This window comes from Pleurodeles waltl, chromosome 3_1 (assembly GCF_031143425.1).
Source record: "Pleurodeles waltl isolate 20211129_DDA chromosome 3_1, aPleWal1.hap1.20221129, whole genome shotgun sequence".
In the NCBI taxonomy this organism is placed as follows: domain Eukaryota; kingdom Metazoa; phylum Chordata; class Amphibia; order Caudata; family Salamandridae; genus Pleurodeles; species Pleurodeles waltl.
Window position 1 is genome coordinate 628,266,819 of NC_090440.1, and position 17,830 is coordinate 628,284,648.

A 17,830-nucleotide genomic window follows, 5' to 3' on the forward strand; every position below is an offset into this window, starting at 1 on the left:
GAACACCAGTGTTTTGGGATTCTGCATAATGCGTGTGGCGTGCATGCAGGGATCCATTGACCAAAATCACTGTGTTCTGAACCTTTACTTTTTAGTCACTGATTAGTTGTCTCACACTCTTGAGGATTAGTGTGATACTTTGCTGCCTTTCATCTAGACACAGTCCTTTTATCTCAGGGGATCATTGTGCAGAGTATTCAGCAATGTGACCATTGTTCCAGCTTTTGTGTTATAATAATATGTATAATCACGGACACTACTTCCCCTGACATTTTCCCTGGTGGTAAAGAATTCTCAACAGCCTTTCCAGTCACGTTCCTTGATGGATTACAATTCAAATCTTTCCTGAGGGACCCCTCTCCCCTACACTCCCACGGGAACAACTCCAGCATATCCCTAAACGTAGCATCAAATGGCTCAAATTTGATAATTTAATGGAGACAGTATTTTTATCATTTGTCATAAAGTAAGTGGTGCGTGGGTCCAGGTACCTTGTCTGTATCCCACAACAATGTTCAATGTCTCAACTCCTGCGTTTCGAATAATAACTGAATGCTGCGAACCAAAGCCTTGTCAAAGTTATAAAGCTAATTTTTGCCATAAAATAAACAACTGCATTTCACACTGAGGGCTCCATTCATGATGAATGTAGGAATCATAACCTCTTTAAAAGGCGACAGTCAATATTTATTACATTAAATATTTACAAAGTCAAATGTAAGATGACATAAGAGTCTCTCCCTCACTTTGAGTATTGTCTCCAAAATCAAGGCTAAATTCTGTTTGTGTGTTATTTTAAGGAGGCAAGCTCTATGTAAGACAGTACAGCCCTCACTACGAGCTGGGGTAGTTCACCCTGAGTCACCTCTCTGGGCGAAATATAATGAAAAAGGTCAGCATTTCACGTGCGTCCGGGCCGTGATTATCAGTCTGAAAACTCCAGATGCGATAGTTCTGGGCTCAGAGACACGGGACCTTTAAAGGTGGTGTAGGGCACGGGATTTGGCAACAGCATCACCGATCTCTACCCACTGTGCAGCAGTCCTTGTCCTGAGAGAGCATATCATGTTTCCCCCACACAGGCACATATGTGCCCTACAAGTCTCTACTCCCTTCCTGCCCCACCAACTGCCCTACTCTGCTCACTCCCTTTGACACTTTCTGCCTTCTCGGTGTTTTTTTCGCTGAAGTCGGCATCTGGGTCAGAGTAATTATTCCCCATTTTGAGGAAAAAACTCCCACTGGCAGGACTCTGTTGTGGAGGTAACAGCCGGTAGCGTAGCCAGTACGTGTGCACCAAAGTTCGGCTGACTCATAACAACAACCTATAAGGGAGGAGTTGTGTGAATGCTCACATGGAGCAAGGTATTTTCCTGCTGCAGACTTTAGCTTTCTGATATATTCAAGTTGCCAAAACATTGAAGGTGTAAACCATGTGTTGGAGGAACTGCAACTTAAATTTCATCATCAGTCCTTGACCAACAGTAAGAGAGAGAAAGGCTGAAAAAAGCCAGATGAATGAAGCGAAAGGAAAACCATTACAAAAAAAGAGAAAACCTAAAGAACCTGCAAGGGTGAGATAAAAAAACAGGATGTGTAGGATAGTGGAAGAGGATGCCTGAGGTGGAATCAGACTAGGCAGATTTGTTGTTTGATAACTCCAGCGTTCAGCAGCGCTTTTGGACAGCTCTTAAGAAAAACTTTGAGCCAAGACGTTTCATTTTATAATATAGACACTAGGTAGTACTGTCCCTAGAACCACGCAACACAACTGTGAGCATTTTCTTAGTTCTGGTAAGCACTCGTTTTCACATCATTTCCATTAAAATGCGGGCTGAACAGCAAAATGATAAACACCTTTTTCCATTTATGCTTGATTCTTGATGTGCTCCTCAAGTGCTTCTTGTTTAACTGGTGGTGATGTATTTCTGCACAATTCATTTGCTACTGGAAGCATGGGAGTCCTTCCTTAATTTCTTGGATGGTCTAATACTCTCAAATAACCCCTTTCTTTGCAATGGACTTGCTTTCTCTTTTGTACATTTAACATAAAGGGTTTGATTCGGAGTAGTTAAGTTTTTTTCTACACCCACTTTGTTTGAGGTGTGAGAGAACCTGACTCGATTTTAAGAGTCAAGCATGTGAGTGCATGCGCTAGTGCATGCGTCTTGCATGCGAGACACTCTTGTGTTCAGTAAGGGGCTTGGAGCCCGCCTGTTGCTCACCATTTGTTGGTTTGTGTGGCACACTTCTTTACAGCCTCGTTATTCATCAAGGCATGTCTGGCATCATTTCTGTTCCTCTGGGTGGAGCAGGGATCAAGCACTAATTGATTTCAACTTAATGTGGCCATCCGCTGCTCCCGACATTACTGAGGTACTATTTGTTCTAACTTCCAGTGCCTCGCAAACAGTATTCTTGTGACTGGCAAAATCATGCGCAGCAGGACGAACAAAATTGCGAAGTTTTAGTTTTTAAGGCCAACTTTATTTTATCTTGTTAGGTCTTATCTTCTCAGTTTTTACTCTTTTTTTTTTTTTTTTTTGCTCGTGGGCGCTGTTGTCAAAAGATGACAATTAATTTGTTCAAAATATGCGAGACCTATTGCATTGTAAATGCTTGTTATTGTTGTTTTAAAGAGGAGACTTGGCAGAAGGCAAGTATTTTTCCTGTTTTATGCCCTAAAGGGGAGTGTTGTGCGCCAGAAAATACTTCTCTTTTCCCTCCTCTACTTCCCCCAGTGGCCTCCCTCACACACCACCCCTCTGACAGGCCTGCACATAGATTTACTATTGGCTCAGAGAAGGTGGTAAATGTATGCAGTAAAACCCCAAAAGCAAAGGTGAATTCCATGTGGTTTTGCAACCTGAAAAATCACCCCCATTCAGTAATTCACCAGTCATTGGGAGTTTAACATGTAATCCCACATACAGGTGTGAAAATGCTGCACAGCAGTGGTAAAATCGCATGCTGTTTTACCATTACCCCAGTATTGTGCAACTTGTAATCAAGGCAAATGTAGCAAAACTCACCTTTTTACTTGTTTCTTCCCACACAAAGTCTCATCTTTTCACTTCCCACATTTCAATTGCAAACAGCTTTCCATCCCACTTTGAAAATGTCAGTGTATGCCTCTCTAATAGAGATATAACAAAGGCCATTGAAGCCCCTGAGGTGCAGGGGGCCCTCAACCCTTCAAGGGACCCCAAACCTTCAGGGAATCCCCATTCATCCCAAGACCAATTAATTTTCATTGAGATATGTGAGACCCTTGGTCCCCTCCTCACATTCTCCTGGTGGGGGATGGGAGACATTATTTTGCTTCACCGGACTGCTCTCTAAACCTACATGTATAGCATGTCGAAATTATTACTATATACAGTATCCCTTATTGCTCCATAAATATCCTTAATAAAAGAAAAGTATGAAAATTGTTAAGATTTCAATGTTGTCTTGCAGCCATCTGTACACCTGGAATTCAGTGTGAATGGACAGATTGGATTGATGTTGACTACCCTCAGTTCGGTCCTGAAGGTGGTGACTTTGAAACCTATGACAAGATCAGGGAGCATGGCATCGACATATGCGGAAGACCAGAGAACATCTCATGCCGAGCGGAGAGATTCCCAGACAAACCTTTTGAAGAGCTGCAACAGCAAGTGACATGTGATGTCAGGACAGGGTTGATTTGCCTCAACAAGGACCAGTCAGAAAGCACTATCATACCCATGTGTTACAACTATGAAATCAAAGTTTACTGCTGTCGTGAAATAACGTGTGGACCCACGACCACTCATACCACAACAACACCGGGCACCACCACCACTCTTTGCACAACAGAAACCCCAGAACCTTCAATTCCAACATCTACAACGACAACCTTCACAGGTACAGAGAAATTCAATCTAGCATACTGGTAATGAGTTTTGTCAGTAGTGGTGTAAAGAATCCTTCACCAACAGGCATTTGACGTGTCTAATTGCAGTTGTAGAATATTAAATGTTTGATATTATTTGGCAATGAAAACATCAACTGTGCAAATTACTACTAGTGGTGGCAAAGGGTTCTTGACTATTGTTGACCTTGAGAGTTTGGAGGTGATGAGCAGGCAAGCTGATCACTTTGTGGATGTAAGAGCAGGCCTTCATAATCATCACTGCCTTGCAGGGAGACCTGATGCCCTAGAGAATTTTGGAACACGGGCCTGCCTCCAGCTGTAGCAGTAAGAGCATTTGCCACATAATCCTTCATCTGCTGCATAATCTGTAGATGTTAACAAAAAAAGTTCTTTCTAGCTCAAATGGATTTAAATTTACTTAAATGTGGCAACATCTGCTTGTGTGCATTGGGAGGACCGGCATAAAGACTTAATGGTCATTTTTCAGATGCTTATTTCTGTATTTTGGTTGTTAAATTGATGAGGTGAAATCTTTGCCCAGACAGTATTACAAGGTGTACAAATTATAAACAATGAAGTGAAACTATCAAAAAATGTGCCAAATTATGCCTTTTCCTGCTGCATAATTCGGTGCTCCTCTCCCTCATAACTTAAGTGACCCTGTATATAACTCCCCAAAACTCTTGCAAAATGTTTTTTCCTCAACTCTTGGTGGGCAAATCACATAATATGAAAACGTGAAATCTCCAATATGTTAGAAATTACACATTGTTTGAGACAACATAATCAAATCAATCAAACTACTTTTCATACGCAAGCAGAAACCCAACCTTCTGTCAACCGGAGCATAGGCTCTATATGTTTGCAACCAATTTGCATCACTTTTTAGCTGCAAAGTAAAATTTTTAGGGTTGAGCCTGCAATTGAATGAACTACCGCATACATCTCACTTGTGAGGCACTATTGTTAACAAAAAGGGCTTGGAGTCCACCTGTTTTTTTACCATTGTTGGCTTGCATGACACACTGCTTTACAGCCTTTCTGTGGTGTAGGGATCAAGCACTAATTGATTCAACTTAATCACTGTTGGTCTGCTGCTCCTGACATGATTGGGGTGCTATTTTGTTCTTTTTAGCTTCTAATGCCTTGCAAACAGATGGCGTATGACTTGCAAAAATGTGCTCAACAGAAAAAACAAAATTGCTAAGTTTTTTTTTTCTATAGTTATATTGCCAAGTCTTCTTTTCTCACTTTGCACTTGTGTTTTATATTATTTTTGCTTGTGTACTCGGTTCTCAAAAGAGCATTATCTTGTTCTAAATATTGCAAAGCAACATTATTTCTTATGTGTAATTTCCTAAATTATGCTTTAACACATAATTGTGCAGTACACCCCAATCCATCCCACTCCAATCAGCCCCACTCCAGTCCACCCCAATCCACCCCACCTCGCTCCCATACCAATCCACTCCACTCCAATCCAATCCACCTCACTCCAGTCAACTCCACTCACTCCAATCCACCCCACATCAATCCAGCCAGCCCCAGAGCAATTCAATCCTCCCACTCCAGTCCACCCCACCCCACCCCTCTCCATTCCACCCCAAAACCCGACCCACTCCAATCGACTCCAACCCACACCAAAAGAATCCACTCACCAATTCCACTCCATTCCACGCCACTACACTGCAATTCTGCCAACCCAATCCAATCCACCCTCATCCAGTCTGCTCCACTACAATCTGCTGAAATCCAATTAGCCCCAATCCAATCTGCTCTACTTCAACCCATTCCATTCCATTCCAATCCAATCCAACCTACCTCACACCACATCAATCCACCCCAATCCAATCCACTCCACTCCAATCCACTCTACTCCAATCTGATCCATCCCACTCAGTCCAATCCACCCCACCCAATCCAATCCACCCCAATCCAATCCACTTCACACCAATCTAATTCACCTCACTCCAGTCCGTCCATAACAATCCACCCCACCCCAATCCAGTCTACCCCACTCCAATTCAATCCACCTCAATCAATCAATCAATCATAGCATTTTTAAAGTGCAGCACTGCCACCCCTATGGGTATCTGGGCACTGAGTGCACCATGTTTCTGTCAAAAAGCCACATCTTGAGTCTCCTTCTTAAGTCTGCCTGGGAGGGAGCTGTTCAGAGGTGGAGGGGCAGGCTGTTCCAGGATGTAGCTGCTGTGTATGAGAAGGAGCGGCCTCCGATCCTGCTGCAATGGATGCGGGGAGTGTGTGTGAGGTTTAGCAAGCAGGAGCATAGTTTTCTTGCTGGGACATAGAAGCTCAGTTGGTGGTTGATGTAAGATGGCCCTAGATTGTGGAGAGCCTTGTATGTGACTGTGAAGTTTTGAATTGCCATCTCTCCTGGACAGGAACAAGTGGAGGTTCCTGAGGTGTGGGGAGAAACTTGAGCCCTTGGGGAGGTTGAGGATGAATCTGGCTGTGGTGTTCTGTAGAGTCTGGAGTCTTTTAAATAGATGGGAGAACACTCCAGAATAGAGAACACTGCCATAGATGAGGCAGCTGGTGACCAGGGCATGTGTGACTGTCTTTCTGCTGTTGGTAGGGATCCATTTGAAGATTCTGCAAAGCATACAGAGAATGTAGAAGCAAGAGAGGCAACTGAGTTTACTTGTCGATTCATGAATAATTGGAAGTTGAGGATGATGCAGAGGTTTCATGCATGGTCTGATGGAGAGGGAGCTGGTCAGAGTTCTACACCACCACCAGCTGTGATCCCATATGGAGGTGTTCTTTCCAAAGATCAGGGCTTCCATTTTGTCAGTGTTTAGCTTAAGGCAGCTGCTTATCATCCATGTTGCTACATTGGCCATGGTGTTGCGGAAGTTGGGTTTGGTGTTGTGCGTGAGAGGAATAGTTGAGTGTTGTTGGCGTAGGAGACTATATTGAGTGAGGAGACTATATTGAGTCTGTAAGCTCTGACGATGTCTGTGAGGGGGGTCATGTAGATGTTCAACAAGGTTTGGCTGAGGAAGGATCCTTGGGTTATGCTGCAGGTGATGTTCTTGGGTGTAGAAGTGAAGGGAGAAAGGTGGATTCTCTGCGTGCAGCCTGAGAGGAAAGAGGTGACCCACTTAAGGATGTTTTGTTGAGGAGAGTATGGTGGGGGACTGTATTGAATGCTGTGGAGAGGTCCAGAAGGATCAGAGCTGCTGACTCTCCCCGGTCGAGGAGGGTCCTGATGTAGTCCGTGGTGGCAATCAGTGCAGTATCCGTGCTGTGGTTGGCCCGCAATCCGGATTGTGAGGTGTCGAGAAGGTTGTTTCGTTCGAGGTCATCAGTGAGCTGTAAGTGGATGACTTTCTCATGTACTTTGGTAGGGAAGGGTAGCAGGGAGATTGGTCTGTAGGTTTTGAGGTCACTGAGGTCTGCAAAGGGTTTCTTTAGGAGGAGTCTTACCTCTACGTGCTTCCATTAGTCCAGGAAGTTTGCCGTGGAGATGGAGGTGATGAGGATGTTGGCCAGTTCCCTGCTAATAGTGTTGGCTCTGAGGCTGAAAAGCCGGTAGGGACAGGGGTCGGTGGGTGCCCCGGAGTAGATAAATGACATGAGGGCTGCAGTGGTTGGTGTAGTAATCAGGGACCAGGAGGTTATTGTGTGGCTGGTGTTCGCTGCTTGAGAGATGTTGTCTAGGCTGGAGGTGTAGGGTTGGAGGTCAAAATTGTTTTATATGGTGGTTGTCTTGGTGTGGAAGTAGTCTAAGATGGTGTTGCAGAGGTCCTGGGATGGGTGGATGGTGGTCCCTGTGGCTATCAGATTAGAGAATTCCTTGATGATTCTGAAGAGTTCTTTCATGTGGTTGGCTGCGGTGTTGATACGGGCAATGATTGCTGCTCTTTTTGCTGCCTTGATGTGGTGGTGGTAGTTGTTGAGGGCTGCCTTGGTCACGCACCTCACACCAATCCAATCCACCCCAATCTACCCCATTCCAATCCATTCCAACCCAATACCCAATCCACCCCACTCCAACCCAGACCTATCCAATCTACCTCACCCAGTCCAATTCACCCTACCCCACCTCACTCCAATCCACCACACCACACCACAATTCACCCCTCTCCAATCCAATCCCCCTCACACCAATCCAATCCATCCCATTCCAATCCAATCCACCCCACCCCACCACAATCCACTACAATCCCATCTAATTCACCCTAATCAAATCTAATCCACCCCAATCCAACCCACCCCACTCCAATCCACCATACTCCAGTCCAATATAATCCCCCTTACTCTAATTCAATCCACTCTACTCCAATCCACTCACTCAATTCCAATCCCCCTTGCTTCTGTTGTATTACTCTTACCAAGGGGGTAAGACTTCTTGATTTTGGGCAGCATCCCTGCTGTGTGTTAGTGACTAGGTCAGTCCCACACAATTGGAAGCTGTCAGCTTGACCTTCTCGGCTAGCTAGGAGCACATCATCCAGACCTAGAAAGTGAAGGTGATTTGTGGCAGCATGACACTCTGACTCCTCAGTGAAGTTATGGTGGAACAGATCTTGTCCCTTTCTCTCATTTGCAGAAGTCTCATACATGCAAAGACAAACAGAGAAATGCAGGATAGGTTTCAATGTATTTTATTGAAGCAACTGCATTCAATGTAAAAAGGCATTAGCGGTGATAATTAGGAAGATGAAACATAATACAGTGATGATTGTGACCATTATAGAAAAACATATGAATAGTCCTAGCATCCTGACGTAATCATGAGTCTAAGAATTCCTTCCTACACTTCCAGCATCTAACATGAGACCCTAGCAGTGTTAGCCCTTCTGCCCAAACTAGCCTAACGAAGGAGCCCCCAACTCATACCGGGAGAAGCAGGTGTCTGCCTGTTGGTCTGCTTGGAGTCCTCTCTGTTGGCTGGAGAGACAAGGCCAAGATCAGAGAAGCTTCAACTAAGTGGCACACAACATAAGATGGCTGGCGAGAATGTCCCCTCTGCCCTATTCTGGCCTAGGTGGTGTTTATATAATAGACATGTGATGTTCAATGAACAGGCCTGATGTGAAGCTATGCCTAAAGTTTGAGGTTCGACTCCAGAACTTTGGAGCCGAGATTCAGAGTAAATTATTGTGTACAGCCTTGAGCAAAGCACAGAATGAAACGCGTGCAAAGGACTGATAAATTTAGTGAGGGAACAGCAATGCCTTAGCAGTAAACAACTGGTTATGATATAAAAACATGCAAGCTAAAACAAGGCCATGCTAAAATGTAATAAAATGACTAAACAAATGAATGCATAAATAGGTAAAAGGGCGCAGCCCGCAGGCCTGGAGCTAAAATAAACCCACAACACTCCACTCCAATCCACCCTACTCAATCCAATCCACTCCACTCAGTCAAATCCACCCCATATAATCCAATCCACCCCACTCCAGTCCATAACAATCCACCTCACCACACTACAATCCACCTCACTCCAATCCAGCCCAATCCAATCTACCCCACTCCAATCCAGTACACCTAACCCCAATGTAATCCACACCACTCCTCCCCAATCTACCCCATTACAATCCAATCAACCACACCCATCCCCACTCCCGAATCCACCCCACTATGATCCAGCTCAATCCAGTCCAATCCACCTCACCCCAAATCCAATGCACCCCACTCCACCCCAAACCATCCCACTCCAATCCAGTCCACCACAATTCACCTCACTCCAAATAAATCCACCCCACTCCAATCCAGTCCACCTCACTCAAACCCAAGCCACTCCTATCCATTCCAATCCACTGCAATCAATTCTACCCCACTCCAATCCCCCACTCCACCTTACTACAGAAAATCCACCCCACTACAGTCTAATCCATTCCACTCCACCCCACTCCAACCCAGTCCACCCCAATGCAATCCACCCCACCAAAATCAAACCCACCCTCCTCACTCCAATCCACCCCAATCCAATCCACGCCACTCCAATCCAATCCACACTATCCAATACACCTCACCCAATTGGATTCACCCCAACCAATCTACCCCACCACACTCCTCCTCTGTGGTACAAACAGGAACAAATGGCTATCGTTGAAGTGCTGAGGTGTTAAGATATATATTCTATAGGTCCTAATTGGTTCCCCGTTATCTACATTTCTAGTTAAGACAGCAGGCTTTAGCGAGATACAAACTGTCCAAGTTCTAGGTATCCTTTATTAACAAGAATTGGATTTTGGAACCCATAGTTTTTATACTGCAGTCCAGTTCTTGCCTTTAGTATTACAGACAATGGGATTCAGTATATCCAGATAAACCACATTAAGGACTGGATTAGAATTTGGTGCACGGAGTACTCCATCGCAAACAGGACAGACTACCCTGTCCACCAAACTCTTGGTAAGCCAGTCTCGTTTAGAGATGCATGGACTGCAAAGTCTCTGTTGACAGAGCCTCCCCTGAGCTTCATCAATGGAAAACTTGCTCTAATGGCCCATTGGAACAGAGGCTGACATAGAAAAGGCATTACACTGCCCGCCCTATTTGGGGTGGACATGTAATACCCTTTTTTCTGACCATTACTGCCAGGGAAAACCTGGTGTTGATAACAGAGAAAAAAATCAACGACCCTGACACGCTTGAAGAAAGCTGAAAAACAAAAAATTGTAAGAGTTTGGTGGATTACCATTAACATCAACTGTGGCCATCCTCCAAACTTTTGTACCTTGAAAGGAACTGCCGGTGGTTTCCTTCAAGTTAAAGAGATGACCCATGGGCCAGTGGCCATCTCTACATTTTCGGACAGTAGTCTGTCACGATGGAAGAGGTAAAGTCCTCCACTACCCTGATGGGCCAAGTACCTTCTGTCAAACTCTAAATTAAACAATAAGTCCCTCTCAAATCTAGTTTTAACATTGGCAATGCCAATGTGCCATGAGTGCACTTTAGCTAGAATGGCATCTGAAAATACATGAACAGTAAATTGAATATTGTCAACTTGAGCATAAAGCAAGCACTGTTTCATGTGAAACACCTGTAAATTATTCCCTGCAAGCACCCACGTGTGACGTGATAGAATAGGGAATTCCACTAATACCTGTATTGAAGGACAGAGACTTCCTCATTGTCCCTACGAGCACAGCAATGATAAGAAGGACAGGTTTTCAGTGAGCTTGGACCTGGGCTCCAACCCTCTGTTCAGTCAATCACCCATACAAATGTTTCTGCCTTCTCACAAACAGTCCCCATAACGGGAACCCAGCCTTGAGTTCAGCCAGAAGCTAAGCGATGAGAAGATGGAAAATTTTTTATTTTTCTTTCAGTGATTTTGAATTTCTATGTTTTGTTTTGCTAATATCAACAGCTGATACTTTATCTCTATCCACAGAGAGCACCACATCTACAAAGCAGAGTACAACTCCAAAAATAACTACAACCCCTACTATAACAACAGCTACTACTACTGAGAGAACCACCACAAGTACAAAGCTGACAACTACCCCAGGACCACCAGAGGAGCCTACAACATTACCACCAATTACCACAACACAAATTACAACTACAGAAAGTTCTACCTCTACACAGGAAACTACAACCCCGCCAATGACCACGACAGAGGAGCCCACAACCTCAAAACCCACAACAACAACTACCACTATGGCAAGCACCACCTCTACCAAAGAGACAACACCTTCAACTTCCACAGGGAAGACAACATTAACACCTACAACTACAAGCCCAGCCACCACTACAGAGAGGACTACTACTACAAAGATGAGCACACCACCAACAACAACTACAGAGGAGCCTACACCAACAAAACGAACATCTACAACATCAACCACAACTATAGAGAGTAGTACCACTACAAAGGAGACTCCAACCCAAACAATAACATCTACGGAAGAGCCTACAACATCAGCAACATCCACAACTACAGAGGGCTTTACTACTACAGTAAGACCACCTGCCCCCACAACAACAGAAGAATCTACAACCTCAACACTTACCACTACAACAGCAACCAGCACCACTACCACTGAGACCACAGTTCCAACTACCACAGAACAGACTACGACATCAACACCAACCACCACTAGAGAGAGTAGTACCACTACCACTACGACACCACCAACAACAACTACAGAAGAGCCGACAACATCAACAACAACTACCACAACACCAAGCACCACCACAGAGAGTACCACTACTACACAGGAGACTACAACCCCATCTACAACTACAAAGGGACCTACAACTACTACCCCAACAATTACTACCACTACAAAGAGTAGTACTTCTACTACAACAAAAACAACAACTCCCATAACAACAACAGAAGCACCTACAACAACCCCAATCACCACTATCATGAGCACTACAACTACAAAGGAGACAACTACACCAGCAACAACTACAGAAGAACCTATAACTTCAGAACCAACCATCACGACAGAAAGCACAGCCACTACAAAGAAGACTACACCACCTACAACTACCACAAAGGTACCTACACCCTCACAACCTACAACTATAACACCAACCACCACTAGTGAGAGCACCACCACTACAAGGAAGACTACAAGTCCAACAACAACCATGACAGAGGAGCCTACAACTTCAACAGTAACTACTACTACCACTACCTTGAGCACAACCACTACAATGAGGACAACTACACCAACAACTACAGAGGAACCTACATCATCAGAACCAACTACAACAAAACCTACCACCACACCAGGAAGCACAACCACTACACCAACTACAACTAGCACAGAGGAGACTACAACCTCAACAGCTACAACTACAATACCAACCACCACCACTGAGAGCACCACAACTACCAGGAAAACTACAGGCCCAACAACAACCACAACAGAGGGGTCTACACCTTCAGAACCAACTACAACAAAACCATCCACCACTACGGGTAGCACAACCACTACACCGACTCTAACTACTACAGAGGAGCCTACAACCTCAAAACCTACAACTACAACACCAACCACCACTACTGAGAGCACCACCACTACAAGGAAGACTACAAGTCCAACAACAACCACGACAGAGGAGCCTACAACTTCAACAGTAACTACCACAACACCGACCACCACTACCTTGAGCACTACCACAATAGGGATAACCACCCCAACAACTACAGAGGAGCCTACATCATCAGAACCAACTACAACAAAACCTACCACCACTACACGAAGCACAACCACTACAAGAAAAACTACACCAACTACAACTACTACAGAGGAGCCTACCACCCCAACACCTACAACTACAATCCTAACCACCACTACTGAGAGCACCACCACTACCAGGAAAACTACAAGTCCAACAACAACTGCGACAGTGGAGCCTACTCCTTCAGAACCAACAACAACAAAACCAACCACCACTACAGGAAGCACAACAACTACAAAGAAGACTGCACCAACTACAACTATCACAGAGGAGCCTACGACCTCAACACCTACAACTTCAGCACCACTCACCACTACTCTCAGTACTATCACTACAGAAAAGACAACAACTACTACAGAGGAGTCTACTACCCCAGCACCAACCACCACCACAGGGAGCACTCGAACAACCACAGGTATAAGATAAAGTACACCAAAAGTATGTCTTCTATGTTTGTAACATTGTGTGTAAAATGCAGTATTTGCGCTGCGAGTATCAATATGGAATAATCCTTGGTAAGCATCTATCCCGAGGGGAGCATGTCCGAAAGGTGTCGAATGCTAAATTCTCTATATATATTTGTTCATGCCATGCACCACAGATACATACTTTGTCAAGTAACATAACATTTTGTAGAATAGCAGGACTGAGCTGTATGCTTCTTGTGTCTGCTTGGTCGTGGTGAACTCCCGTTTTAGCAACTTTACCAGGGGATGCTTGGGGGGCGGTACGGGTAACATATCCCAATAAAATGTTGTTTATGTTTCTTTTGGTTTTGATGGATAAACGGCCTTGAAACATAAGTTTATAAACACTCTACACCATAATAGCATTAGGGAGTTCTAGGGTGTGGGAAAATGAAATAGAACATGAAAGAAGGAGGATAGTTAGAGAGAAGTAGGGGTGACGGATGGATGATGAATGGATATATGACGAATATAGAGTAAGTGGATGGAGAGAATGACTGGTGGGTGAATGAAGGTAAGGAAAAGACAGAGAGAGGATGAATGATCAATTTCACAGAGAAAGCAGGTGTAAAATACACCAGAAAGCAGGTGTAAATACACCATTTGGCATCATTGTTTTCAGGTTTTCCTGGGGAGTGCGGTTTCATTCACTTCACTCACTCAGTGACAATTGGGCACCATTTAAAAATGCGGGTTAATTTATTATGGTGTGTACTCTCTTATGTATCTATGTGATAATAAATCTGTCAGGAACAATCTGGTTAGAGCTAGGCTCTGAATATGATCTTTTAATATATATTTGTGAACTTTATTTGTAACTACTTACCTCCTAAACCACCTAAATTGGATCAGTTTGAGAGACTATGCTCTCGCTTTTGCTGCAACGGAAAAAATTAAGAAGTAGAACAACGCAATTTGTCACAATTAGAAATATTAGTAAAGCTCACAGATTACCCTGCTTAGCACAGTGAGTTAGTATTCATTCTATAGGAGACCTGACTCCCACACTCAAGGTACACTGCGCATATCACAGTGGAATAAGCAGTTCCATTTCCATGAAAAACAAACTAAGTAAAACAAAACCGACAACTGGATCCGTCAACACAACTTGACAATTATTTTTAATTTTCAGCAGTGTTGGGGGTAGTCCTCTTTGGGCCCATCCCTTATATGGACCTGGGGGTCAGGGCATGTTCACTCTACCTCATTATGGGCCTTGCAACTTTTTTCAATGTGCTCTGACCACGTCTCCACAATCTTTAATAGAGGATGAAGCAGTTTTCCCCAGTGTTGCAGTCAGTCAGATTGTATTGGGTTCAAGACTCATCCTCGCGGGTTTTGACTCTGCTCATTAACGGTCCAAACATCTCTAAAATGTAACATTTTATCAAGGTTCATCAATAAGCACCAACATTAGTAACAAAGAAAAGAAAGCATTGGCAAAGGCAATATGCCACGCCTTGGCACGCTAGTCATATTTTTTTTTGTTTATTGTAAGACTGTGTCCCAGAAAATAGTAAGGAAAATATACTTAAAAAAAAAAAAAAAAAACATTCACTGATGTGGGTCTTTTACTAGATTTGTTTGTTTGACTGAAAACCCTGGTGTCATGCATTGTATTATTATGGTTTGTGAAGGAGACAGATTAAGGGCCTCATTCCGACCCTGGGGGTCCTAGACGGGTCCAACAGGCTGGCGGTGCTTTACCGCCCCGGTCAGAAAAGGGGATCCGGCGGTTTCCTGCCTGATTTCCCCTGGCTGGGCTGAACCTCCATGGCGGCGCTGCTTGCACCGCCGCCATGGGGATTCTGACCCCCTTCCTGCCAGCCTGTTTCTGGCGGTTTTGACCGCCAGGAACAGGATGGCGGGAACGGGTGTCCTGGGGCCCCTGGGGGCCCCTGCACTGCCCATGCCACTGGCATGGGCAGTGCAGGGGCCCCCTAACCGGGCCCCAGCATGATTTTCAGTGTCTGCTTGGCAGACACTGAAAATCGCGATGGGTGCAACTGCACCCGTCGCACCCCTGCAACACCGCCGGCTCCATTCGGAGCCGGCTTCTGTGTTGCAGGGCCTTTCCCGCTGGGCCGGCGGGCACTCCCTTGGCGGGCGCCCGCCGGCCCAGCAGGAAAGTCAGAATGGCCTCCGCGGTCTTCTGACCGCGGAGCGGCCATTTGGCGGTTCCCGCCAGGCGGGCGGCTTCTGCCGCCCGCCCGGGTCAGAATGACCCCCTAAATCTTGGTGAAACCAAGCACTCACGTTGCAGTAAGGTACAATGGTGTGGTATTTAGCTGGTTTAATGCAGTGCACATGAACGGTCCATCACACTAAGTGCCTCATTTACAAAGAAGTGGCGCAGCGTGGCCCTGCGGCAAATTTTGCAGCATCATGTTGCGTCATTTCAGAAATGTAGGGATGTGTAGGAGTCCCTTCCTGTACATAAAAACTCAATAATGGCAATTTGCTAGTTCTATGTGTGCATCACAATAAAGAGAAATAAAACTATTTCTCCTTGTTGCGCCACTCTAACGCCGCTCCTGGGGTGGTGTTCGTTTTTGGAGCTGCCTCAGGTTTCCGATTTATCATAATTCTGGGACAGCATCAAAATGCAATCAGTGTTGCAGTGGAAGGCCCTCAGCAACACCCATTGCAGGCCCCTTTCACGCAAAGTGATGCGTGTAAAAAGGCCATATTTAACGCTGCTTTGTAAATATGAAGCAGGGCATTGCACCACCGGAACATCAAAACAAGTGACTCTCCGGTGGTGCAATGCCCTTGTAAATGAGGCCCTAAACCTGAAAACCCACCTGGAACAAGAACAGAAAGATTTCTAAAAAAAAAAAAGAAAGTCAAGACATAAGAGAACATCATCTCTTGTGCCTCAGATGTAATTCTGTTTTAAAAAACAAAGGTTTACCTCACATATGTGTAAGAAGTATTGGAATGAAGGGTGGTAGAAAGTTTTGGATCCCTAATGATTCCAGAACTTTCCCTCACAGAAAAGTAAGGGAAAAGTGCAATTTTCACCAAGATTTGAGGTTTGCTGGGCAGTCTGAGTAAGAAAACACAATTCTCACCATCCTGGACTACCCTGATTATTTAGTTGTGAGAAATATCTGGGTTTACTAGGTGTCCCTGGGTGGCAACCACACCTGGGCCCAAACAGAGTGGCTAACCACATTTGATGTTTCCAAGTTGCATTTTAGGGCGTTTCACGGGTGATTGGCCCAGCCACACAAGTGAGGTGCCATTTTATTGGTAGAAGTGTGGAAGCGGTGGGTGGTAGGAATTTTGTGGCTCCCCACAGATTCCAAAACTTTCCCTCAAAGAAATGTGAGGAAAATGTGTGATTTTAGCAAAATTATGAGGTTTGTGGCTCAATCTGGACAAGAAAATGTAATGATGCCCATGCAAGTCACACAATCTAGGACTTTCGGTAGGTTTCCATGGATGGTGGCAACTCCCAGACTCACGTTCCACAGCTACCCAGATTGCCATAACTTGTTGATATTCATTGCAAGAACTCCATGTATATCCATGTTCAATTTTGGGACTTCTCGCATTGTCAGTAAGCCAATCCTGACAATTTTAGAAATACAGAGCAGAAGACCACCTATCATTATCTATAGACTCTATCTTCATTTTTGGCATCTAAAATTAAAACAGTGCGCAAGAAAGAACGCTTTTTGCAGATTATCCCACATGCATGATTGTACTCATAACCACTATTCTTAAGCTCAATATTTTGGGCACATGGAAAAAATGCATAGTTTTCCATCATACCCCCTTCTTTATTGATAAAATTTTTGCACATGAATTGGTGCATGATTGGTATAAAATGAAATATCATGAAATAGCATAATAAGCTGCACTTCAGTTGTTGACTCAGGATATGGTATGTTATGGGACATCCAAATAGCATTACATTACTCTGACACCATTCAAGCTCGAAGTACTTAACTGTATATAACGTTTGTGAATAGACCAACAGAGCAAACAATACAGTGAAAATAATGTTCCCTTATTTCCAATATTTTTCTATTTTTTATTACACTATTTTTACTTTCGGTGGGAAAACCATAAGCAACCTACACAAATGACATCTTTCTAAATTTAGAATTTTGTATACTTTTCTCAAATGCATTGCTTTCTAGGTTTATCCATGTGTTTCACACCAGTTTCTGCTCCAAAATGTAAATAGACAGAAACAGTAAAAATTAGGAAAATGACTACCACTTAGAAAAATGAAACAAACTGTGCTAAAAAGATTTTCTTGCAG

At 44.3% G+C, this 17,830-nt stretch overlaps 1 protein-coding gene across 1 annotated transcript in view; it reads left to right on the plus strand.

The window, feature by feature from the left end:
- Positions 1-17,830, plus strand: part of MUC2 (mucin 2, oligomeric mucus/gel-forming) — a 181,177-nt gene that overhangs the window by 91,844 nt on the left and 71,503 nt on the right. Inside the window, exons 36-37 of the mRNA XM_069223137.1 lie at positions 3,460-3,888; positions 11,280-13,502. Coding sequence (XP_069079238.1) covers positions 3,460-3,888; positions 11,280-13,502 — 2,652 coding nt within the window. The remainder of the gene's footprint in view (positions 1-3,459; positions 3,889-11,279; positions 13,503-17,830) is intronic.